The 26,469-nt window shown below is 47.6% G+C and overlaps 1 protein-coding gene across 2 annotated transcripts in view; it reads left to right on the top strand.

Annotated features, from left to right (window-relative positions):
* Gfra2 (GDNF family receptor alpha 2) overlaps nucleotides 1–26,469 on the top strand; it is a 97,783-nt gene that overhangs the window by 21,765 nt on the left and 49,549 nt on the right. For both annotated transcript variants that reach the window (XM_075949528.1, XM_075949529.1), the window contains one exon: nucleotides 16,009–16,363. In XM_075949528.1, the coding sequence (XP_075805643.1) occupies nucleotides 16,009–16,363 (355 nt within the window). The remainder of the gene's footprint in view (nucleotides 1–16,008; nucleotides 16,364–26,469) is intronic.

The raw sequence follows: 26,469 nt of genomic DNA on the forward strand, positions 1-26,469 counted from the left end.
TAGCTTGGGCAGGCCTTTTTGGAGGCCTCTTTTTGATGTTCTTCATTGTGTAGGCAGTCACCAGCTTGCTTCTTTGGGGCTCTGCTGGTAGCTGGCATGTGAAGTGGCTCTTGGCTGGACACTTTCTGTTGTCATCAATTCCTACGCTGGCTCTCTTGAGATTCTGCACAACAATGGGGCCCTGATTTAGCCATTGACTGCACCTACTCCAGTCTATGGAAGGCAGGCAATAGTGATGTGAGTTCCCACACTGGATACTCACCTTCCTAGTCATCCATCCATCCATCCATCCATCCATCCATCCATCCATCCATCCATCTATCCATATGATCCTGTGCATGTGGGGATCACAGAGAAAGGACCACAAAGAGGCCAGTGTGGAGTGAGAATAGAGCTTGTAAGTATGTGTGGCATATATGTGTATATATGTGTGTGTATATATATGTATACATGCATGAGGTGGTATATGTGAGCCAATGTGTGTTGATACATGTTGTGTGTATATGTGAGTATGCTTGTGTGTCTTGTATATTGATAGCCTTCATATGTGTATATATATATGTGTGTGTGTGTGTGTATATATATATATATATCCACACCCAATGTACCTATTGGGTGTGTATGTATAAGTATGTATAGTTATATATGAGTATGTATGAATGTGTGGTGTTATGTGTTTATGGGATGCCTTATGTGTGTGTTTATTTTATATATATATATGTAGCTGTGTAAGTTAGTATGTAGGTGTGGTACTTGGGGTGGCTTGTGTATGTGTTTAATGTATATATGGGATAGTGTGTGTGTAATAATTGCTAGCATGTGTGTATGTGTGTGTGGAGTGTAGGTTTTGTGAGAGTAAGTGTAAGGAGTGTATTTAATGTGTGTATTTAATGTGTGTAGTTGTTCAGTTGTGAATTAATATATTGGGTCATTTGTGTGGTTTTACATGGCTAGTATAATTGTGTTTAATGTGTCGGTGTGGTGATGTGTATGGGTGTTGGGTGTGTTAACATGGCATGTCAGTGTGTGTGTAGTGGTGTGTGTAGGCGTGGCTATAAATTTGGGACAACAGCTTTTTGCTTGCAGAAATAACGGGAAGGAAAAGGAGGGACAGAGTCAGGGAGGTATAAAGGTAGAGGTTGGAGATATGGCTCTCTCCTAGTCAGAACAGACTCTAAACTGTTGCCCCATAGGGAGCAGCCACTCTTCCTAGCTTCCTTTCTTGTCTTTCTGGAAAGTTCTGAGAACATGGTTTAGGGACGAAGACTGAGGACCTTTAGAAAAGAGGAAGGCATTTTGGTCTGGCCTACAAAAGAACTAGGTTTAAGTGTGTATATAATTTGGGACATCCTTACTTGGAGGCAGTTTCCACGAGCCCTCTCCTAAGAGGCATTTGTTCCTAAATATTCCCAGAAAACTCTGGCATTCCATGCCCTTTGTCTAGACATAGAAAGTACACTAATAACTTGAACCAAAGACTCCCTGTTCTTATGGAGCTAAGGTGCTGCAGAGAGGGAAAACCAGAGGCAGGCCAAGGAACAAATGAACAGGAAAGATATAACTGTGACAATCGCTAAGCCAACACGAAAATAAGATGCTGGGTGAGGCCATATGAATACCTAGGTATGACTCACAAGAAGAGCCTAGCATGGGGGAGAACAAGGGAATGGCAGGTTTGAAACAGGTATGAGAAGACCCCAGTGGGCAACCCGTGTGTGGAGGTGGGATCTGCAAGAGTCCATGTAGCTACACACCTGAGTGAGGCGGAGGGTGGCGTTATGGGAGGCGAATGCTGAGGTAAGTGGAGTCATCTTTAAAAGATGCAGACCAGGTAGTTGGGAGTTGGGTGTTTTTAGCTGAGAAGTGGCGGGGAATCACTGGGAAGATTTTAGATGCTTGAGCAGCACAGTACCACATATGCATTTGAAAACTACTCTTATTCCAGGGAGAATGGATGGTGAGGAGGAGGCAGGGGCATGGGCAAGAGTGGCACCAGTTAAGATGTTACCGCTGAAGTCCAGGTAAGAGACAGATAGTCAGAGGAGCATGGAGCTAACGGATGGGCTTGGGATAGAGTGTGGAGGTGTGTGGAACTGTAACTGTGGCTCAGCCACATCTCTGGCCTGTTCAACAGTGATGCTGCCCTTTATTATGATGGTAAGGATGAGGGGAGGGACAGACTGGGGTGGAGGGGGCAGAGATCAAGAATTCCATTTAGTCTATGTTAGGACTGAGATGTCAGGTAGACCTTCACCGGGAAATGCCAAAGTCAGGGGCGATCTATAGACAGATACTAGTGTATAGATGATATTTGAAGCTGAGGAAGCAGAAGTTTAGAGATGGGGGCTAGAATCTAAAAAGTGGAGGGCTAAGATGAGGGTTACAGGGGAGGAGAGCCAGCTGGGAGAGGAAGACTGGGTAGGTACCAGCTGTTAGAGTCGAAAGTGAAGGGGTGCCAGGTATATAGCTATAGTCAAACAAGAGAAACTTGGAGACATGACTACCCACATCCCTTGTCCACATGGTGCTACCCCAACCTCCTACTGAACCCATAGGGAGAGTGAGGTGGGTTGATAGATTTGGGAGCATCACCCCCTCAGGCTTCATTATGAAGAGCAACAGGTAAAGGGGACTGGTGGGCCGAAGGGAGGCTTTGTTCTAGTTGCGGACGGGTAGTAATGGCTGTGTGTTTGTTCACTGCGCTGGATGGAACATGACAGGGAGGACTTGGAGGGCACAAGAGGAGAGTGGAGGGGGCAAGAGGGATGTCCTTGAGCAGTGAGGAGGGATGAGATCCACATGGCACTCACAAGCACAAGAGGCCAGGTGGCCTTTGGCAGGGACACGTCCACCTCCATGGTAACAGAAGGCAAAGCTGGGTTGCAGGTGAGAAAGACTGGTTGTTGCCAGGGAAGGGAAATGAGGGATTCTGCCCAGCTCTTTCCTTATAAAATATGAGGCAAAGTTCTGTGTTCCAAATGTTTGTGTAAGCCACACTCTCCCACCCAGTTCGTGGGTTGGGATCTTAATTCCGAAGGGGAGAGTATTAAGAGGGTTTCCATGTATTATTTTTATGAGTGTGGTGTGTGTGTGTGTGCTCACACGAGTTTATGTGCATCATGTGTGTGAAGGTACCTGTGGAGGACAGAAGAGGTTGTTGGATTCCTGAGGAAACTAGGTAATACCCCTTGGACAAACAATAACACAGAGAAACATGATTGTCCTTGAACTGAAAGCGAATGCTTGATCTTGGCCTTCCCAACCTCTAGAGGGGAGTTCTTTACTTACAGATCACCTGATTGGTATCTATCTATCTATCTATCTATCTATCTATCTATCTATCTATCTATCATCTGTCTGTCTGCCTGTCTATTATCTATCTATCTATCTATCTATCTATCTATCTATCTATCTATCTATCTATCTATCTATCTATCAGCACCCTGAACATAGTAAAACATAATGTTGTCAGATCAAGAGCAAAGAGATAAGAAACAGCTCAGGGAGACTGAGTTAGGAGAAACTGTGAAGTAGCTTTTACAGGACATTTTAGGCGTGAGTAGAGGCATTTAAAGTCAGATCGGTCATTTTGGATGGTGTGTCTCTGAGTGACATTAAGCTGTTGGGCAGCCTGGAGATGGAAGGAAGCTTTGCTTCCCTGAGATTAGTGTGTCAGAAGAGGGACTGATGAGGTGATGTGTTTGCTTGGAGGCCAGGAAGTTAAGCCTGTAAGAGGAATGTCTGAGGATGGGGTGGGGTGGTGGAAGGCTGGTCAGGGCAGTGGTTAAGTCTCAGGGAGGGTGACAGATTTTGCTAGGAGTAGGAATTCCTGAGGGAAAGCTGGAGAGGTGGGGAGAAGTTTATCCAAGGCTGGGATGCTGGTACAGACCTAGTGAAAGCAAGGCTGGGGCCATGACTGTGGCAATGGGTAGCAGGGGAGAGGGAAACGGTCATGGAGGCAGGAAGATTATGTTGTAAAGACCATTTCTGTGGGGGAGAGGACCCAAGGATGGCATGGGAAGAGATGACTAGCCAAAGGAGGAGTCACTCTTAAAAGAATGGGGGCACTGATAGGTGACAGCCCCACAGAGGAGTGGGGTGGGAGATTGGTGATATGACCTTCACAGGACGACGGATGGCATAGAAATGTGGCAAGCAGAAGAGAGGACCTCCCTTTCTACCCTGGACTCAGAGGTTAATCTGCACACCAGCTGACCAGCCTTTTCTTCCATGATTAGTGTGTTAAATGAGGAAGTCGCTGGTTTTGACAAATGTTTTTATTTATCTATTCTTAATGCTTTGAATTATTGGAAAAATTTATTTTAGAGATTCGTGTTGAATGGTTTCCATGGCTTTTGAGTGTTTTGAAAATGTGCTTGGTAACTGTATTTTAAGATGTATTCAGTGTATTTTAGAAGCTAAGGGTTGTAAGTTGATGTATGTTTCCTGTTGTGAGAAAAGTCTATTTCATAATCAGTAAACAAAGTTTTAGTTAACAGATTGGGGCCTCATGTCAGCATCCATTAATCACAAGAAGAAATGCCGAAGGTCAATCCTACCAATATAAAATACCTCAATTTCAGCTTTTATAAACACAGAGCTGAGACTGATATGCCTCTGTTGTATATATGAAAACCCCATGTCCCAGAAGTATATTTCAAAGATATAGAGACCTCAAATATGACTTAAAAAGTCCCTTTACAAGGGAAAACACTTAAAATTTAAATTTCCAGAACTATAAAATCCAGATTAATCTGGCCTTTGAGGAATTTGAGAATAAATTTTAATTGTGGTTAAAAATTGTCAAACTATAACAAGGTATTCAAAAGCATTCAGATTGACTCTTGTTGTTGATTTCTACTGCATTTTGTCTTCCATCAGGTTGACTTTGGGTGGGTTGACATGCTTTCAAAATGTCTGCTTCCTCTAAAGAGCCCCTGTGGCTTTGTGCTGGGGTCACTGGATTGGACTCAGACTTCCTGGGCCTATCTGGGTAGGGCAGTGCTCTGGGCATGTAGGGTAGTGGGAGATGAAGATTTGGGTCCTCTTGGTTCTCTGGGCTTTGAGTGACAGCAGAGGGGAATGGGAGGTGGAGTGTTGGCATGGCCCTATGATCTAAGGTACCATTTTCTGTAGATTGATTAAGAGCTTCAGGGGTGGGGGCCAGATTTGAGAAGGGGTCTGATGCTCTGCTTTGTCAGATTTCCATGGAGAAGAGAAGCTCTGGAGATTGCCTCTTGTTCATGGAGGTGGAGTCCGAAGGACCTTTTCCCTATGGTCATAGTGTATAAAGTCAGGATCACGTGGATCTGGCTTTTTCTGTCAACAGGTGTGATGGATGTTGCAGAGATGGAGAGATGGGAGGAGGTACTTTCCAGCTGGGGAATCTTATTTCTAGGCAGGCCTTTGTTGCTTATATACTACGAATTAGAGACTCAAAGGGACATTGGCAATGAACTTTGTAATACTATCAGGAAACGCTAGAGGCAGTTGACTACTGAAGAAAAAACTCATTTAGTTCAATGTTTGGGAGGGTCAAGGACCAAGGCTTGAAAGGGCACAACAGTATGGGGGGGTCATATGTAGAACAAATGGTTACCTCTTGGACCTGAGAAGAGAGGATGAGGTCAAACTCAGGCTTTTAAGACAATTCTCCCTCTCCATAGAACCACCATTCATAAGCGCTGCCTTCCGGGAGCATGCACCCAATGATGAAGAGACCTCCCTGCAACCCCACCTTCAAAGGTTCTGCCATCTGCTAGTAGCTAGGCATTAACCAAATTTTCCATCAATGGGCCCTTGTGTGGGCATGCGACTTACATCCAAGCCCCAGTGGGTATTTTTGTCTTCATCACTCTGTCTCACCTTGGATGTCACTTGTGTACATCATCCTGTCTCACCTTGGATGTCACTTGTATACATACAGTGTGAGCACTGTGGCCCCATCTTGCACATGAGACAGATGAAGCCCAAAGAAGTTCCTATAACCTCTGTGCACTTGCTATACCAGGCAGTCGCCCATCTCTCGATGGTTCCACCTCCCAAGCCACTGCTAGGTCAGAGGACTCACTCTTAACAATAACCAGAGGCAGAGGACGGAACCTAGGAGACAAGAGGAATTTTTTTGTTTGTCTTTGATTCTGATCTCCTCTGCTCTAGAATGTGAGCTTCAGACAACTTGGAGTCTTCTCAAGTTTGTTAATTAGTGCTATTGCCTCCCCAGCAGCCCTTGACCTGGGCTGGAAGAGAGTTCAGAGATTGCTGGTTGCAAAACTGAAGCTGCAATTGGGTGGCCTCTTGAGGGCAAAAGGCGATAGATCACACCATGGGCTCCCCACTTCTGTTTCTTCTCCTGCCCTTCCTCCCCCCCCCCCTCTGTCTTCCAGTCATCCACCCTGCCTTGGCAGAGTTTGTTTATTCTTTTTCTCATTGTTAGCATACCCCTAACTGCTTGCAGTCTGTTGACCGTCCGGTTGACTCTCTTTTCCTTTCATAAAACTCTTGACTTCATGACACCAGATTCTTGTGATTTCCTCCAACTCAAGTTCCATTGCTTCTCAGTCTGTACTACACACTGGCACCCATAGTTCTGGCCCATCCCGGGACCTTTTCATCTCTCTTCTCAAGCTCAGCCTAGGCAGTTTGTTGAGTTGGGTGGCTACTCATGTGAGTTATGACATGGCTAGCTTAGTGTCTCCAGCCCAGATGGCGCTCTGATTCTCTGTCTTGTCACCATCTCCATTTGGCTACTTATGAATTCTCTCATACCAACCAGGTTTCGTCCTAAAAATACCCAAATAATTCTAGTCTCCTCTTTCCTCCCTAGTATTCTCTGTCAGTTCTCTGTCAATCAGCACCATCTACCTGACAGATGAAACTCTAGTCTTCTGGAGTTCTCTCTCCTTCCACTCAAAATCCAGCCAATCCTGCTATGATATTCTCCACTTAATGTGCCAAATAAAAATAGGCTACAATGACACCTGCCCCAGCCTTCACCTCTCTGGCCTGCTACGGAAACACTCCTCTCCACTGTAGTCCATTTCTCCCACCTCCTTTCTCAGTATACCAGCCTTCCATGTATTGATGAAGAAGCTATTGTGTCTCCTCCTTCCCTCCTCCAAGTGCTTTTCATTTTAGTGTTAAAACCTAAAATTTTAGCTGGGCAGTAGTGGCACATGCCTTTGATTCCAGTACTCAGGAGGCAGAGGTAGGAGAAACTCTGTGAGTTCAAGGCCAGCCTGGTGTACAAAGTAAGTTTCAGGACAGGCTCCTAAGATACACAAGAAACCCTGTCTCGAAAAACCAAACCAAACAAAATCACCACCACCAGCAGCAGCAGCAGCAGCAACAACAACAACAACAACAAAAACCTAAAAGAAACCCCTAAAGTCTTTACCCTGCTCTACAAGGCCCTCACTGCCCCCTCCAAATTATTGTTCCTCTAATATTTTCCTTGTTCAAGAAGCTTCAGCCACCCCATTCTTTTCATTTATTCTTTTTTTTTGGATTTGGAACATGCCAAACCATGCCTTTCTCCAGGCCTTTGTATGTGACCTTCCTATTGCTCATAATCCTCTGACCTTGGATTTTTGTGTGTGATCTACTCCTACTCATCGTTCTCAAATTGATGTCCCCTCCTGGCAGATACTCTATATCTCCTCTCTCCATCATTCTTTTCTGAATTTTCTTATTTCCTTCATCACATGTCTCAACCCTTTGAATCTTTTAATGTATATGTGTTTTATTACCAGGTTTTCTGTCACTGGCGTGAAAGCCCCTGGAAAACAGGACTCCATCTTTCTAGGCCGTTCTAGTCAGTTCTTGAAAATATTTGTTGGTTGGTTTCTGTTTGACTGACTGCTAACTGCCAGGCCCTGGTGCTGTTGGCAGAGAGCCTTTGTGTGCACACATGTGCAGATGAGGTTGGGGGACTAGTGACCCACGGGCAAGAAGGGAAGGTTCCCGGCAAGAAGGGAACTTGAAGTACCTAGGTCCCTGTGCCTTGTGAGAATCTTAGAAGGCTGAGACTCTTATTTCTGCCTATTTGTTTGTGATAGGAAAGTATACCTTGATGATACAGAGGAGATGGGAGGAACAAAAGATGCCTGAGAATCACACTTAGGTGAAACAGGGCTACCTTCTGCTCAGGTGAAACTGGTCCGTGGAGAGCTAGGTGTACTAGGTGTGTGTGCCTGTGAGTCCATAGATGTGCATTTGGGTGTGGTCACTAGCAGCACTTGGGGTTTGTTTCTAGGTGTTGGGTTCAAACTTTGGAAGGAAGTTTAGAATCATAGGGTAGTTGCAAATTCAAGTGCCAGCCATAGAGCCTGTAACTCGGTGGGCTTCGTGGATGCCTGAGATTATGAAGTTTGAGCATCTCTGCTCACAGCTAGTCTCCTGCCTCTGAGTGCATACACAGTAAAGTTGGAATTTGAGATGGATATGACACACAATTGATAAACAAATTGAGCGTAGTGGCTTTAACGTGTCAGATCCAGAACTAATGAGATGCTCTCATGTGAGACCTATCTGTGGAAGAACTGAAAGCTGTAGCAATTGAATTAGTTAAGGAAAAACCTAAAATTTCACTAAATAATTAAGGGAGTCTAATAGTTCAGGATTTAATCCCAACCATGTGGGAGGCTGAAGCAGGAGTATTACATGTTCAAAGGCTCTTTGGACCATCGAATGAGTTCAAGGCTAGTCTGAGTAACCTAGTAAAAAAGACTGGGGGACTATCTCAGTGGTAGAATATGCAATTAGCCCACAGTACCACACACACACACACACACACACACACACACACACACTATTAAGTAGAAGTGATACTGTTAAAAGGACCTAAATATGGTGGGTCATACTTGGGTGACTGTTTGGCAAACTCAGCTCTGTTAAATGCAGAACAGCTGTTCAGGGAATATCAGATTGCAGGGTGGGTGCCATACCTGGGGACAGCCTGGTGCTGAGGATAGACCATTAGCTCAGGGGGGGGTGCTCCTGGCAAGAAGAGAGAACTGACTCCCCGGGGTGTAGGAGGCTGGTGTAGACCTTTTGTGGTGAGGCCACTACCCCTCTTCAGCCAGCTGTGTCCCTATTTCCTTGGCTTACACGGAGGGACAAGGGAAGGGATAAAGAAGCCAAGATGTATCTCTGGGAGCTGGAGCTGCTGGTAGGAGAGATTCCTTGAGGTTTGGACAGTGCCAAGTGCCATCAAATCCTGCCTCCCTCTCCCCTGGGCAGCTGTTTGCCACTCACAATTTCACCCATCTTTGGTTCTCTCTCTACAGGCCTAGAGGACCCTCATAGGGCCTCAGTGGCAACATCTGTCAAGGATAGGCAGCCCGGGGTCAAAGGGCCTGGCACTCATTTTTAGCTCCCAAGTCTCTGTTGAGATCTGTGTGGTCTCAGCTATCTGCACAGGGAGTGAATAGGGATTGAGAGGGCCTAAGCTTCCAGAATCTTCATCCCTGTCTGCTATACGGTTTTATTTTGGAGCTGTAGGCTGAGGAGGTTGAGGGATCCTGGGGATAGAAATCTGTGTCTGGAATCTCCACTGTCTTTCTTTCCAGGTGTTAGGAGCGAGGCTTTGGGGTAGGATGAAATGAGGCAGGCCAGAATGCCCCAAACCTGTTACCTAGGCTTGCCTGCACCTGGCTGTGTGCTGAGATCTTGACCTGCTCAAGTGGGCAGCTAGGCTAGTTCTGAGGAGCTGGCTTGCTCCACAATGGAGCACCCTGCCATCTGCCCCCCTCACCCCCTGCAGACACAGAAGGGGTATCTTCCACAATGGAGGACCCCACCATTTGCCCCTCCCCCTGCAGACACAGAAGGGATATCTTCCACAATGGAGCACCCCTGCAGACACAGAAGGGGTATCTTCCACAATGGAGCACTCCTGCAGACACAGAAGGGGTATCTTCCACAATGGAGCACCCTGCAGACACAGAAGGGGTATCTTCCACAATGGAGCACCCTGCAGACACAGAAGGGGTATCTTCCACAATGGAGCACCCTGCAGACACAGAAGGGGTATCTTCCACAATGGAGCATCCTGCAGACACAGAAGGGGTATCTTCCACAATGGAGCATCCTGCAGACACAGAAGGGGTATCTTCCACAATGGAGCACTCCTGCAGACACAGAAGGGGTATCTTCCACAATGGAGCACCCTGTAGACACAGAAGGGGTATTTTCCACAATGGAGGACCCCACCATTTGCTCCTCCCCCTGCAGACACAGAAGGGGTATCTTCCACAATGGAGCACCCTGCAGACACAGAAGGGGTATCTTCCACAATGGAGCACCCTGCAGACACAGAAGGGGTATCTTCCACAATGGAGCACCCTGCAGACACAGAAGGGGTATCTTCCACAATGGAGCACCCTGCAGACACAGAAGGGGTATCTTCCACAATGGAGCACTCCTGCAGACACAGAAGGGGTATCTTCCACAATGGAGCACCCTGCAGACACAGAAGGGGTATTTTCCCAGTATTCAGGCAGTTGTTGTTCACACTGCTGCATTTCTTGATTTTTTTTTTCTAGGAAATTTACCAAGTTGAGACCCAGGGGTTTACATGTCCCACCCCATAGCAAACACTTTTACTATTCAAGCTCCAAATGGAAGCCACTGGGGCTATAATTACACCGGCATTAGCTATGAACACTGCTGCGAGGAGGGGAGCAGAGCACCTGGGGGGAACCTGGATGCAGCCGCAGGCCTAAATTAGCTGTTGCTCTGCTTGTGGTTGTCAACTGCTCCTCTGCAGAGACCACCCCTCCCCGCTCCCCCCCTGGCCCCAGGCCGCTCACTCTTCACTCCTGCCAGCCAGCCGGCATCTGACAAGCACAGGAAGGACTGTCTGGTCTGGGAGAACAGCCCCACAGAGGCAGGCCGCATCAGCCTCTGTGCTGACAGGCATCCCTGGGTCCTTGCACTGCTGAAAGGTGGAACAGCATCTCACAGGATTGCTGCCGAGGTCAAGGCTCCAGCATGGCCAAGTTAACCGCCCAGCCACCCAGCACTCCCTCTCGCTTCCTTGTTCTTTCTCCATTCTAGGCATGATTTTCTTTGTGGTCTTCTCAGCCATTGTTTGACTGCCCCCCTCTGCCTAGGACCCCTTTTCCTACTTCCCCAGACTCACTTTGTTAGTTCTAGCAAGGAAATCACTGTGTCCATGTCCCCCGACTCCAGACAGGTCTTTTCCTCTCTGTACCCTGACCTCATCCAGGAGAGCTCAGTATTAGCATTTGCATAGATGGGCGGCTCTTTTGTCTCCAACTCGCTCAGCAAGGTGGCAGCCTAGTGGCTGGGGTAGTGTGTTTGTATGCATATCCAACATATGTATGCCTGCGTGAATCTATTTAAATTTGTATGTGTTGTATGTGCGTATGTGATGCGTATGCTCCTCCGTGTGCATGTGAGTGCTCACATGTCCATGTGAAGGCCAGATCAGCATCAAGAATCTTCCTCAATCACTTCTCTGCTTTTCTTTTTAAAGACAGGGTCTCTCCTTGGCCCTGGAGCTTATTGGGTGGCTAGGTTGGCTGGACAGTGTGCTTCAGGGATCCTGTGCTCACTAATTCTCCCAACACTGGAGTTATAGATGTACCTGGCTTTTGCGTTTTCTCTCTCTCTCTCTCTCTCTCTCTCTCTCTCTCTCTCTCCCTCCCTCCCTTCCTTCCTTCCTTCTTTGTGGGCCCTGGGCATCCAAACTCAGGCCCTTATGTTTACGTAGCAGACGCTTTACATACTGAGCCTTCACCTTAGTTAAAAGCTGTTTATTGAGAAAAGATTAGAAAAATAAATCTTGATGCTTTTCTGCCTTAATTTCAAGGCAACCTGTTTTTTCTCTCTCTCTCTTTTCTTTTGTCTTATCTTTTCTCTTTCCTTCTCTCCCTTTTGGAGACAGGGTCTCCCCCAACCTATGAGGGCATGGAACTCACTATGTAGCTGAACTTGATCGTCCTGCCTCAGCCTCCAGAGGGCTAGGACTGTAGAAGTGAGCTGTCATATCCTGCTCCAGTTCCCATTTAAAAGAGATCCAAAGTTTTTTAGGGCAGTTTCACACTCACAGCCTGATTGAAGGAAGATAGAAACCCACTGCGAGCTTCCCCAGCCTCCCTACTGCTAATACCCTACTCTGGTGCTGCTTTGTTACAACTTTGTGTTACAACAGTGATACACTGTTACTACCCAGAGCTTATAGCTGCCAGCAGAGTTTACTCCTTGGGCTTTGGATACATGCATATTACCTGATGACCATTACAGTATCATTTAAAATATTTCACCACCTTGAAGATACCCCATGTTTTGCCTATTCATCCCTCCCTCCCCCACCTAGCTTCTGATAGCCTCTGATCTTTTACCATCTCTATTGTTTTCCCTCTTCCCAAATGTCATGTACTCAGCATCTTATGTCCTGCAGCTTTCGTGAGTTTCTCATGGTGTGACAGCTCATTTCCTTTTATCACCAAATAATTTTCTGTTGCCCATACTCCCTTCCTCTTTATTTCACTACAAAGAGAGGGACATTGCTCTTCCCAGAGTTACAAGGTTGCTCCTGGCGAAGCAGCGTTAAAGTGAGTGGTTCACTTCTGGTCTTGTCTACTGCTGCCTCCCGATCTCTTCTTGCCTAGGCCACCATTAATACTTGAATAAATGTAACCATGTCCATGGTTACTTGGTTTGTGGCAATTGTGCTTCATTCAAAATACAAACAAACTTGTAAGCATTTTTTATAAACCCAAATTGTTATTGTAACATTTATTCTTTTCTTTATATGGAATATACTTACTGAGTATTCATGCACCAAACTTTTGGTCCATGGAGGATAAATAACCTCTGCCTTATTTTAAGATAAAAAATGAGTCATTTATATACACGGTGGCTGCTGCTGATGTGTGCTGTGTAAACACGGACCATTTGGGGGATAGATGCAGGACTGGGGGTGCTATGTGCCAGGAGGCAAGAACTCACAGATCAGCTAACATTTGAGCAGAGAGCTATCTAATTAGTATGGCTCTATGAGCATTGGGGAAAGAGGAGAGCCTTGCAGGCCAGGGACACACCAAGTACAGAGGCCCCAAGACCAGGCCACCATTAGTCTGCCCCAGGAAGATCAAGGCAGCTAGTACTGAAGTTGAGTGACCAAAAGGAAGGAGCAGGGGCAGCAAGGCCAAGCAGAACAGAACAGTGCTGCTTAAAAGTAACGCAACACACCATGCACATGGAATTCTTTTTTTTTTTTTTTTGCACATGGAATTCTAAATGTTTTAGTGGCCACATCAAAAGGAAAAAAGATAGGTGAAGTTAATTTTGATACGATGTTTAATACTTCATGTCTAAAATATTATCCCAACATGCGATTAAAGCAAAGAAATTATTAGTAGATGCTGTCTAGCTTAATAACCTTTTAGCATCTGGGATGTGTTTCCTAATCTTTCCAGTTCAATGGCCAGTGGTTACCATGTTGGACAATGCAAACACAGAGCCTTGTAGTTCATGCTGAAGTCACTGAGTAAAGCCAGTGGATGTCCTGGAACCTTGGAGGGACACACCTTTGTGCCTGAGGTTCTTGAAATTCGCGCCAGTTTCTGTGATGAGAGAAGATCATTGTGGGGTGTTATGAAAGTTGGGGGACAGGGCATGGTGGTGACCTTGGGGGAAGGTGATTGTAAGGCAGTGAGAAGTGGTGTGTTCTGGGTATGTTTTGAAGGTGGATTTCCTGGTTTTCCTGATGTGGTTGTGAAGGAGAGAGGAGTCAGGGACTGGGTAAGGACTTTGGCTTGAGCTGCTTTGGTGTGGCTGTTTTCAGAAGGATACAGGTGATTGTTATCTGAGCCACGGGGACAGAGGGCAGAATGGGTTTGACACAGAGTGTTGGGTTTTCAGGTAGTATTGTTGAGTAGAGGTGAACAGATGAATCTGGGGTTTGCGGGAGAGGTCTCAGGATGTGGAAGGAGGCTGACAGACAGTGTTTAATGACGTGAGATAAAATGATAGCCCCAACTGCCTGGAAAGGAGGGCTGGGCCCTGGGGAGCACAGACAAGAACCAACAAAACAACCTGAGCAGCGAGTTATCGGGGAGGACAGAATGAAGACAAGCAAGGAAGGAGATTTCAGGCAGAAGTGAAAAAGCTGCTGGGCACAGGGTTGCAGGTATGCCAGCTGGAAAGGCTGGGTCTGCGGGTTCCTATCTATGATGTGGGAGCTGCCAGGCTGGTGTGGGTCTGAGAGAAAATGCAAGGAGAGCCAGACACAGATGGGGTAAGACAACTAGTTTCCGCTTTAAAGGGGAACAGAAAATGGGGTGACATTAAGGGAACCACATGACCACTAGGAGACCCCCCCAAATTAAAGACAGCCAGTCATATAGTCAATGGGAATATTCTAGAAGACAGAACCAATTCATGATGCAAAGAAAGTTATGAGCATTTTCGTATGCTAACAAAGATGCTTTGTGGCAGGTACTGTTTTGCAGACAAGGAAACTGAGGCAAAGAATTGTTTGCCCTGATGTGTAGCTGAGCCAGGGCATGAAGGCGGGCTCCGTTTTACAAGGCTTAGTTTTGTCCTGGTTCTGTCTCTTGGTTTCCTGGCTGGAGTAGTCAGCTCTTTAGTTGGGACTTCTTAATACTTTAAAGTTTTGAGTGCCCATCACGGCACCCAGCAGAGGTAGAACCTTATAGGTATTTAATGACCCAGCAATCAGAGGACCAGGAACTGCACATGCGAATGCCGAGTCACCACACTTATCTGTAGCGGGGTCATGCTTCTACCAGCCCAGTTTTGAGCCTTCCCTACCCTATGGCAGGTTCTTGTATAGACAACCGCACCGGCAATGGAACATGGCAGGGTAGAAGAACTTGCCTCTGGTCTAGGCTGATAATTCTCCAGGCACACGATGGTGCCGAGCAACTGGCTTCTGCCTCTAGTTTTCCATCAAGGTTCAGGATGGCTGTGGCAGTCCCGTACCCACCCAGGATTCATTTTCTTTACCTGTAAAACACAGGTTGGGTTGGGTGACCGCTCACCTGATTGGTCCCAGAAGATCTCAGGTGGGCATGTACAGATTGGGGGTCCTGCCCCTCTTTCTGCCGGTCACCAAATTGGACAAGAGGGTCTTCCTAGGTGGGGGGTGGGTGGTAGAGTCAGATTGTTTCTCTGCCAGGCATCCTTTTGGTACAATGGAGATCTGTGAGGTTGGGACAGCCATCACGGAGTAGCTTTGCTATTCCTGGGAGTCCTGGTGTGTACCTCAGACATCTCCCCCACTGTATTAAACAGAAAGCCACAACAGTATGGCAAGAGACCCAGCCCATCTGGCTCGTGGTTGGTTTTACACCCAACAGTGTCAGAGTTGAAGCTGGGGCAGTCTGCCCTTCACACTTAGCAGACTTGTGTACTCCCTTGTAGGCAGCAGTGGCAACCACACCCTTCTGGACACAGAAGAATAGCTTTGGTGGTTGCAAGGGTAGGGGTGAGGAGGGCAGCCAGGGTGTTTTCTGAATCCTTGTTGACAGAACTCAGTGATGAGTGTTCCCCACTCCAAATGCCAGTGATGCTACTTCTTCAAAGTCCCACGGAACTGTGCTGCTGGAGGACTGGCAGGGGCCCCTACTTATGTGACTCTGAGCCAGACATGTTTTTCCTGCCCTAGTAGACAGGGCCATGAATGACCACTTCTAAGCATCTGAAGCTGGGGTTAGTCTAAGAACTTGGGATGAGTCTCCTTCTGAACTACTCCTTGCATGTGTAAGGTACCCCTTTCCTGGAGCTGTTTCCTACAGTGTACCCCTTTCCTGGAACTGTCTCCTGTACTTTGGGCACCTGCATATTAACATTTTTAATACTCACTACAGCCATATATTCTTGGAAATGATCTTTATTCCAAGACTAGGAAACTGAGGCAAGGAGCCTGCCTACGGTACCAATCTTGAGTGTCCACACACGCCCTCCCGCTGTGGCCGTATGCACCTCTGACTAGTGTTCTCCTTCCTCCTCCAGGGACAGGGGCAGACCCGGTGGTCAGTGCCAAGAGCAATCACTGCCTGGATGCGGCCAAGGCCTGCAACCTGAACGACAACTGCAAGAAGCTTCGCTCCTCCTACATCTCCATCTGCAACCGCGAGATCTCGTCCACAGAACGCTGCAACCGCCGCAAGTGCCACAAGGCCCTGCGCCAGTTCTTTGACCGCGTGCCCAGCGAGTACACCTACCGCATGCTCTTCTGCTCCTGTCAGGACCAGGCATGCGCTGAGCGCCGCCGGCAGACCATTCTGCCCAGCTGCTCCTATGAGGACAAGGAGAAGCCGAACTGCCTGGACCTGCGTACCCTGTGCCGTATAGACCACCTATGCCGGTAAGAACTGCTGAAGCTCTGGTTGTTGACTAGGGGTGCTCGCGTGTGGTTGGGCCGTATTTTAGGGTCACTTGAATTATGATCATGAATGAACCTGGCAGAAGGTGTTGAGAAGGCTAAAACTGGTTGGTCGTAGGTGGAATCAGTTGTCACCCATTCATGTTATTCATTCAGCCACTCATCGGTCCATCTATAACATTCATTCATCTGTCCGTCACCCAGCTCTTCCATTCAGTGTGAGTTTATTATTTGTCTACACTGTGTGCAGCTTCATGCTGAATACTTCAAGGGATGCCAGAACTAACTACCCCAGGAGCTTACAGTTTCAAGTCATGGATTTCTAACAGGAGGAAGGGACCTTCAGAGGTTTTTGCTCCACTTTTAAGGGAAGCCCGTGCCCATGTCCCAGCAGAGGAATATGATCTAAGAGCCAGATCACTGCAGACAGAGAGCAAAGCCACGCTAGTGTTCAGTGAGGACTGGGTTCTGGAGGCTGATAGTCCTGGGTTCAAATCCTGTGTGGCTTTAAGTCAGTTTTTAAGATTTCCCGTGTTATCATGGCTTCATCTGTGAACAAGGAATACGTAATATCCTGGCACTGGTGTGCACATGATTACATATCCAAGCCTTAGCACAGAGCCTGGCATGTAGCTAATATATTTAATAAGTATAGCCTAATTATTAGGTATGAGTTTTCAAAATTTGGTTATAGCTAGTTGAAATTCGCTTTTTACTTTTTTTTGGCGTTTGTTGTGCTTTTCCTGTCAGCGAAATATTGATTTATTGAGCCATGTCATGTGCAGTGCTCGCTACTCAGTCCTGGCCATGGAGAGGAGAACACGCTGCTCTCAACAGGGCCCACATTCCACAGAAGGGAGATGTGGTCCCAACTCAGTGGAGCGTGGCTGGGGCTTGCAGAGAAGGGAGCCCAGGGGAGGGCTGTCTGACAAAGTCTGGGAGTCCTGAGGAGGATCATTGTGTTGATGGAGCCTTGAGGACTGAGGAGGAGAAGGCCCAGGGGTGAGTCTGTCAGGAGAAACTTGAAGGAGAGCGTGGGCTGATGGGAACTTCAGAAGTGGGTGTTGGGGGACCGCTGGAGAAGGGAAGGTTGTGATTGTCTTAACTGTCTACTGTGTCTGGACACTGTCTAAAGGCTTCATGCTTGTAACCTATTAACCCTGAAGAAAATCTCTGAGGTAGGCAGGCACTGTTGTCAACATTGAAGGGGAGGAAGCAGACTGAGGAAGTCTCTTGCCCAAGGTCACAGGTCACATCCACTTTATAGCTGGGACTGTGTAGTACTCTTTCTTACCACTATGATCGCACAGCCCGAATGACAGCAGGCATATCACCTTGAACTACGGGAATGGCTGTAGGGGATGAAGAAAAGGGGATTTTTTTTTTCATTGAAGATGATAAGTAGACTTGACCAGACTGTCTGTCTGTCTGTCTGAAAGTCTCCTGGAGGCAAGAATAATTCTGTACCTCTTCCTGAATTTAGAGTGTGGCCTTGGGGAACACTCAGCAACACACTAATTGGATGGATGTGTGTTTGGCAATTGCTCGTTTCCTAGTTGAATAACCATGAGTCAATGGAATTATTCTTTGGGGGAGGCATCGGACATGCAGTTTCTGAGGGACCAGAGTGACCATTATGGTAGCATCTGGGGTGCTTGCCCGGGTGATTCCGGAGCTCAGTCAGGAAGCTGCAGAGAAGGGATGGATATAGGTGTTCTTGAGGACTTGGTTATGATCAAAGTCCAGTCTTGTACTGTGGAGGGTTGATGGAGCCCATGAGGGAGTCTAGGCTGGAGGCGAATGGGGCATCATCAGTGTCAGGGAGTAAGTGAGGCCATTGGTGTGGGACTTGGGGCTGTCTCTACTGGAAATGCCCATGCACAGGGAAGAGAAGGACCGAAACAGTACAGCAGAAGACAGGGATGCAGAGGAGGTTACCGGAAAACCAGGAAGTAGCAACTCAGAATCCAGAAGAAAGGGGGTTCAAGAGGGAGGGATCTGCCTCAATACGTATGTGTATGTGTGCATGCCTATCTCTGTGTGTGCTGAAAGCCAATGGCTGTTGCCCAGCTTTCCAGTCTTCTAGCTTCCAGGTGCTGAGGAGTTAGAGGAGGTACCGGGTTCAAGCTGTTTTCTTCAGAAGGCTGCAGGGCTGAGGCTAGAGCCTTCAGGAGAACATAGGATGGAAGAGAGCTTTTATATTGTTTTTTGTCCCTGGGGTGTTGGGCCTGTGTGCAGCTGGACTGGGAGGCTCCACTTTTGTTTGGTTTGGAAAGCAAGCTCTCACAGTGTTTAGAGAAGGGATTGAGCGTTGAGCTAGCTACAGGGCTCGGGGAAAGCCTTGCAAAGAAATAGACTTTTGAGTCTGCTTTTTAAAAAACTGTACATTAGATATAACAGAGGAAGGAATTTGAAATAGGCCTGTGCCTACTACAATAGAGGGGTTGGTGGTGGCAACCGAGGTCTTTACAAGGAAGGAGCAAGCATAAGCCTTGACTGTATGGACTGGCAGAGCTCTGAGCAGTGAACCAGGTTCGTCCAGAAAGCCAGCAGGCTGCAGGGTGCCTATGTAGGTGTTTAGAGTCCAGCTACTCAGACATCTGAGTTAGGAGCCTTCAGCAGATAAGATCTTGTGCGTACTTGTCAGTATCGTTCTGAGGAAGGATGGGTGGCCTATAGGACTTGTGCCTCTGGTGGTGGAAGTCATGTTTGAGATGGAGGACCATGAAGTATTTTGATGACTTCGTCATCAAAGAAACAGAAAGATTGTTTGCTTATTTTCCTGGAGTTGGGCAGCCATGATAAGGAGAATTATGGGGTAGACAGCACATGGTGGAATCAGAAAAGATCTTTAAATGCCATTAGGCATTTTGAGGGTCCAGGTAGAGGCCTCTGAGGAATAGAGGACTGACCAAGAAAATGAGCCCCTTGCGTTTGTGGACTTCAGGGACTGCACAGCAGAGGTCTGTAGACAACACCACCTCGTCGGGATTGGGACTGTGGCCCAGTTTGTCAGGTAGGAAGTTCGTGTTGGCTCACGATGAGGCTATGTGAGTGTCTTTGTCCACCAGGACATCCTGAATCCATCTTTGCTTGGGTCCTGTCTTATTCACCACACCCTCCAGGGTACAGATGCAACAGGGCATCCCAGAGAAGGAAGGGCAGGAATGAGGAAAGAGCCTGCATCTAGGATGAGTCTGGCAGAGGCACTGGGGGATGTCACAGCACAGCCAGATTCCTGCAGGGGCCTTGGCTCTCGACTCAGCTGAAGCTTTAGGTGTGCTGGAGAGAACCCAGAGATGGAAATGCAGAGTGACAGGCAGGTGGTGGGTGGAGTGGGTGGGACTCCAAGCTGGAGACCTGCATGTGGTCTCCTGAATGGCCTCCTAGTGGGCTGTGTCCTTCCCTGGGCCCTTGGTTTCTCTACTGATCAAGCAAAGATACTTATCCAAGGCATCTTTTGGGATCTTTTCTCATTGTCCAGATGTGTGGCCTGGAGTCTTTCCAGGTGGTTTCCAGGATCCTTCCTGTTGCTCCCGGGGTCAGTCTCAAAGGGTTTTCTTTGAAGGAGCTTCCCAGGATGACCTAGAAGGAAAAAGTGGGACTATCTTTTGTCTAGTGCCCACAGCTCTGACCTTTGGCCTATGCATCACTGCCCAGCAGTTCCTGATGGCTCTGACCTCAGACCCATGCGTCATTACCCAGCAGTCCCTGGTGGTCCTGTTGGTGCTAATCTCAGTTCTGTGAGGTCAAAGATGGCTTGAAAGGGCAACTAGAGAACATCAAACTGGGCTTGACTCTCGCTGTGCCCAGGAAGGAACAGAGGACCCTCTCTCTTTTGGGTGTGCTAATAAAATGGGCTAGATGGGAGTAAGGGGGAAACCTCTCTGGGGGATGATTCTTTGGAAACTGAGCTCTCATTCTTAGGAATCCCCTACAGCCCCCCATATGCTCTGTTTCTATAGCATCCAGTCCTGCCTCATCCACTAGCCTTCCTTCTATGGAGAGGACCCATACATCCCTAGGCTTCTTCCTGAATCAATCCTGGCCCAGGAATGCTGGAGTTAGAGCAGCTTTGCCGAAGCCTAGGTGGCATGACACGGGAGCTGGTCCGCTGATGTGCTGGGAGGCTGGCTCAGGCTTGCACTCTACAGGTGTGATGTACAGCGGATTCTGCTGTGCCGTCTTGTTAAGTGGCTACCAGTGCGGGTTTCCCTTGACCTAGCATTTGTAGAAGCACTGGTTAATAGGGATATCTGCAAGGTGGGCCTTGGAGTTATGGGAAGCTCTTCCGAATCCTTCACTGCTCTCTGGATCAGGGCCAGATGGAGCTTTTGGGAGTGGAAACGTCATGCTGTGTTCACAGGGTATCTAGATGGCCATCCCTTAAGAGACCCCACTCTCTGATTTTTGTCCCATTCCAACCCTGAGCCTCAAGGCTGTGGACTTAAGCTAACTGAAGATCTGAAGATGACCAGGGGAAGACATTTCCTTTCGAAGCCTCCGATAGGGAGCCTAGAAAGCTGGGAAAGTTCTGGAATGAGTCTGTGGAATCTGACTGGACTTTCTCCAGGGTCCTGTGGTTCATGAGCTATTTTTAAATTTATGAACATTATTGTTTTTATCTTCTCAGCTTGCATTCATTGTAAGGATGTGCTCAGATTGTGTGTGTGTTCAAGTGCATGTTGTGGTGGCTGTGGGGTTGTGGGGAGGATGATTGCTGTCTTACTATCTCTTGCAGGCCGCATTTGGAAATGGCCTCTTGAAGAGCTCTGTTCCTCCTGGTCTGCCAGAAGGCTATAAATAACCTCCTGCTGGACCCATGCCATCTAAAGAGCTGCGATTTAACCTCTGGATGCTGAGGATGTGCAGAAATAGACTCCAGCCTGGGGCTACCCCAACAGTCTTGGGCCACTTTGTGCTGTGGCTGCTGTCTTTGTCCTAAGGGAGAGGATGGTTGGGATATGGAGTGGAGGGAGGTTGCCTCCCTCTCTCGCGCTGTCCTAAACTGGGGTTTGATTCTTGACTCCTTGGAATGTGCTTCTCATTGACTCTATAGGATGTGTTGGCTGCTGTTTTCAGCAGACCATCTCCAAACGGCAGCAAAAGACTATTTTCAAGGGGGTAGGGAGGCTAAGGACTTCCAAACGTTTGCTTCCCTTTAAAGAGCACCCCATTTGTCTCTTGTTGTGATATACCAGGTTTTGGGTGCACATTTGAGAGAGAACCTTATCGTGCTTGTTAGATTCTAGAAGGGTTCTTAGGCCTCCTCGAGCTTAAGAACCTCCACCTCCTCTGGTAGCATCATCAATTCCTTGGGGATGGATACAGAATTTCCTCCTTGATTTGGCAGCAAAGAGCTGTTACTGACTAGCGATGTCTGTCTCCTGCCTGGAAAGGTTAGGATAAATCTTAGCTGGAACCCAGCTAGTGATTCTTAAGGCAATCAACCAGCTAGGAGGCTGGGGGTCTTGTGACCATTCTTCATTCATCTTATCATGTCCCGTTGATCATCTATTTTGAATCTGGCATTGTGTTGAAGAGTTCATGATAAGGGAATTGGAGGACCTTGGAGTCTCATAGTACCATCACATTGGCTGGCTCTGTAGTAGGGGTGGGAATCTCCACCCTCAGATGATGGCATTTTTCACTAGGCTTCTCGGAGACCCTAATTTTTCTCTGCTTCTTCCTAGGTCCACTCTGATGGTCCCTCTTAGGGAAGGTGGGCTTCAGTATTCTTTGGGAACCTTTCTGGCTTGGATCAGGGAAAAGCATCCAAGCTGAGATTGCCTGAGGAGGGAGGGGCTGTGGGCTGCCAATGCACTAGCGACTTTGCTGTCACATGACCCATATTGGTTCTCATGGAGCCCCAGCTCTTCTTCATTCTGGGTCAAGGAACGGGCTCTTTCTGGAACTTCCTCTGGTATGTTGACACAAGACAGAAATGTTGAATGTTACTTTAGAAAAGGATCTGGGCGATATCAACTCGTAGATGCTCCAGCCTACATACCTAGATTGGATGATAGAGTCTGCAACTTTCCTGCTGTAGCTTCTGGCGACCTAGCAGCAAGGCCGCATGGAGGAGCCTTCCCCATCCATCCTACATTCCAGGCACCCAGGCCCCACAAAATTCATGCTGAGCATGGATGAAGTGCAGTCCCTGTGTGGTGAAGGATCCGCTGGAAGAGCTGAGACTAAATACCTACCTCATGTCAGGGGGTGGAGGAAGATCCCCTCAGGGAGATGTTGTTGGTTCAGGGAGTGTCAGGATACAAGCCCACGTGATCAGTTCATACCAGATTCTTTCCTATAGGTGTGTGTGTGTGTGTGTGTGTGTGTGTGTGTGTGTGTGTGTGTGTGCCTTCCTGTATCTACTCACATAGGGCTAGACAGCATTGCCTTTAGTTACCCTGGCTTCAAGTCGTTTCCATGGTATCTATGATTTTTTTTTCAACTTTCAGTTGGTGTGAGCTCCCTGCTTGATGTTTTAGTCATTTTGGGGATGCTATCATGCAGTGCTATAGCCTGGATGACTTAAATATGTTGTTTTCTATCAGTTTGGGAGGCTGGAAGTCTGTGATCTGGGTACCCGAGTGTCATATTCCCAGTGAGACAGAGACAGTCTTCTTGGTTATATTCTCCTGTAGTCTTGTCCTTGGTGTGTGTGTGTGTGTGTGAGTGTGTGTGTGTGTGTGTGTGTGTGTGTGTGTGTGTGTGTGTGTATAGAACAGAGAAAGAAAGAAGAGAGAGAGGGGAGAGAGATTTTTTCTTCCTCTTAGGCCGTTAATCCCATTGTGAGTAGTGCCTCACCCTTATGACTTCTAACGTTATCACCCCCAAATACTCCAACTTCAAACTCCACCATGGGCTTTAGGGGTTTTCACATAAGACTTTTGGGACACAAGTATACGCCTTTAGTCCCAGGGCTTCAACCCATCCTCCATCAAGCCTGCTTCATCCTCACCTCCTAACTTTCTTCTGGCAGCTGGCTCTTGTGTGGATTTTCTCTTGAGCTTCTCTGCATCCTTCACTTGGTACTTGGTGCTTCCTGTCTTGACGAGCTCTCCACCTTTTCACACCCTGTGTTCCTACTGTGCCGGTTTGGTTTCCTTATTTAAGAAGTCTGTATTGTGTCCCTGCTCTGCCTCTGCCCCAGGCACTGCGCTAGACACAGGAGGTATCTTGGAAATCACTGTAGGGATGACCACACCCCCTTAAAACACAGAGTCCAATGGAGGACACAGTGGAGAGGTAAGCAGACAGGTAGATCCAGGTTGAGCATCCTATATCTGTAAATTGGAAATGCCAGATGTTCCCAAATTGGAACCTGTCTGAATGGCAGTGTGATTCTACAAGCAGAACATTCATTCTATCCTTAACCCGAGGAGATGGGCTGCGGTCCAAACACAAGTGCACTAAAAATACCGCCCAAACTATTTCCAGGCTGTCTGTTTAACATGTGTGCAAAGCAAAACCAAATCTCCCTTTTGGACTTGTGTCCCATCCTTATTATGTCTTAGTATGTATATGTAAATATTCCCAGATCCAATAGCTGAGCCACTTCTGGTCCTGAGCAATTTTGGATAAGGTATACCCGCCCTTAATAAAAGAGTTGCAGTGAACAGGATACAGAGATAGAGCATCATAGGGGCAGGGAGGGGGTGACCTTTATCTGGACAGAGGTCATGAAGACATTTGAACTGAGATCTCAGGCTGCTGAGATGGCTCAGTGGGTAGAGCTTCTTGCCACCAAGTGATCGGAGTTCTTTCTCTGCTGGGAAGAGAGAAGTGACTCTGCACATTGTCCCTTGGCCTACACACCGATGCCATGGCATGTGCGCTTCCCACCACAAAACATAAATAATTGTAATCTATTAAAAAATAAGCCAAGACATGAGGAATGCATAGCCAGACTGAGACAGACAAAAGAGGCATTCGTGCAGAGGGTGTGCCATGGGCAGAGGCTCCAGGGAGGAAAGAATTAGCATCGGCTGGGGCGTAGTGACTCAGGGACAGGCTTGGGGTGCTATTGTAAGGTGGCAGGGCTCAGACTGCACAGGGCACAGGGGTCCTGGAAAGGAGGTTAGACTGATTCTGGGAACAGGTGGAAAGGGCTTCTGAAGCTGAGGCGAAATCTCACTAAAACTGAGTGAGATGACTGATGTGTGGAAAGATCAGGAGGGGCGCAAGTGACCACAGGACACCGAGAGCAAGTGATGTTTGCATCACTAGGACAGCAATGTTGGCAGCTCAGACCAGGGCGATGATTGTGTGGCAGGAGATAAGAGGATACAGCAGAGAGATTTAGAGATGGGTTTGAGAGTAAGGGTGATGGAGTGTAGCGCAAAGCCTGCTCTACGTGCTACGGTACGGTTCGTGAGTCAGGCAGGGGCCTGGAGATTGAAACACACACAGACACACGGAGACATGGGTAACACCAAGAATTCCTTCTTTATTGTGTTCCAAGGCAGCTTATATAGGTTCTCCTTGACTAATGGCCATGCCCTAACTCTCAGCTGCAAGCCCACCAGAAACCACTCCCTGCCATTAGGAACTCCTGAGAGTCTTGTGTTCAGAGCAGCTGCAAAACAAGTTGTTTGCTCAGAGCAGCTGCAAGCGTAGGAAAACAAGTGTTTACTCCAGCAGGCAGGGGGTGACAGGAAATTCAGGGTCTGGGGGTCCACAGTCCCCAACAATGGAGGAACTCCAGGATGACATAAAGATACATACATGCAGTGGCGTGGAGCCATTATTTTCAGATGGACAGGATCTGGGGTTGAGGGTAGATTTGTTTGGGACATGGTTAGTGTTTTCTTTTTTTTCTTTTCAAGACAGGTTTTCTATGTAGTTTTGGAGCCTGTCCTGGAACTAGCTCTTGTAGATCAGGCTGGCCTCGAACTCACAGAGATCCGTTTGCCTCTACTTCCTGAGTGCTGGGATTAAAGGCGTGGCCATAACTGTCAGGTTTATGGTTAGTGCTTTGGTGCTTCCAGACATCTCTGGTGCTTGACTGGGGTGGTAATTTCTTGGGGTTATTAGTAGGGTGGTGGTATTTTAAACTGGGGGAGGGTAAGCTCCTCTTGGGTAGAGTCTAGTGAAAGGAGAGGTACTGAGGATGTGCCTGACCTGTTAGGTACTTGATGGATGTTTGTCATTAGTCTTATGAGGTCCAGGATTCAGAAGAACATTTCCTTGCAAGAAAGAAGTAGACAGTTATGTTAGATATGCTTCTGAGATGCTTACAGACTGTGACACCCAGAGAACCATGGTATTTAGGATTGCGAAGGCTGTGGTGATGTTTCCATAACAGTTTTGGTAAATTGGTGATTTCAGAAACCTGCTTTAGTGCTAAGGAAAGTCAGATCACTTGGTCATGGCTTGCCAGTACAGATGGCGGAGGGATGGACAAAGGTTTGTCCTTCAACAGAAGGATGGCTAAAGATACCCAGCATTAGATTGGATCTGGGAAGTGTGGTGTGAAGTGGAGGTGGGCAGGAGGTTTCTTCAGCCACAGGTAATCCTGGGTTCTCCACCTTGGCACTCTGTAGGTCCAAGGACTTTGGCTAGAGTCCCTCTGTAACCTTGCTAAACCTCAGCCTTAGGATGGATATAGGATCTTTTAGCTTTACAATGGCACAAATGGTGATACACACTCACTAGAGAATATTCTTGAATTTTAAACCTGCGTTGGATCCTGTCTCATGACCCTGGTTTGTGGCTACTGAGCCACAGCTCCCAGCCATCCCTGGGACCACAGTGATGGACTAACTGATCCTCTGAAGGGTGCTTCATCAGAGAGCCACATGAGGGACTGGCCACTTCATTATTAAATAGGCTTTGTGTTGGGTGATTCTGCCCAGCTGAAGGGTAATGTAAGTTCTCTGAGCATGTTAAAGGCAAGCTGAGCTAAGTTATGATGGTTTGAAGTACAGGTGTGACTTCTGACATTTCCATCCTATGATGGGTTTATGGGGATACAACTCCCTTTCAAGTTGAAGAGCATGTGTGTTGCGATTCAGAGTCCAGCACATCCCCACCTGGGTTCTGAAGGTCCTTGATATGGTCATTGCTGACTTTGCTTCTCCTGC

The sequence above is a fragment of the Microtus pennsylvanicus genome, chromosome 15, assembly GCF_037038515.1.
Source record: "Microtus pennsylvanicus isolate mMicPen1 chromosome 15, mMicPen1.hap1, whole genome shotgun sequence".
Taxonomy (NCBI): domain Eukaryota; kingdom Metazoa; phylum Chordata; class Mammalia; order Rodentia; family Cricetidae; genus Microtus; species Microtus pennsylvanicus.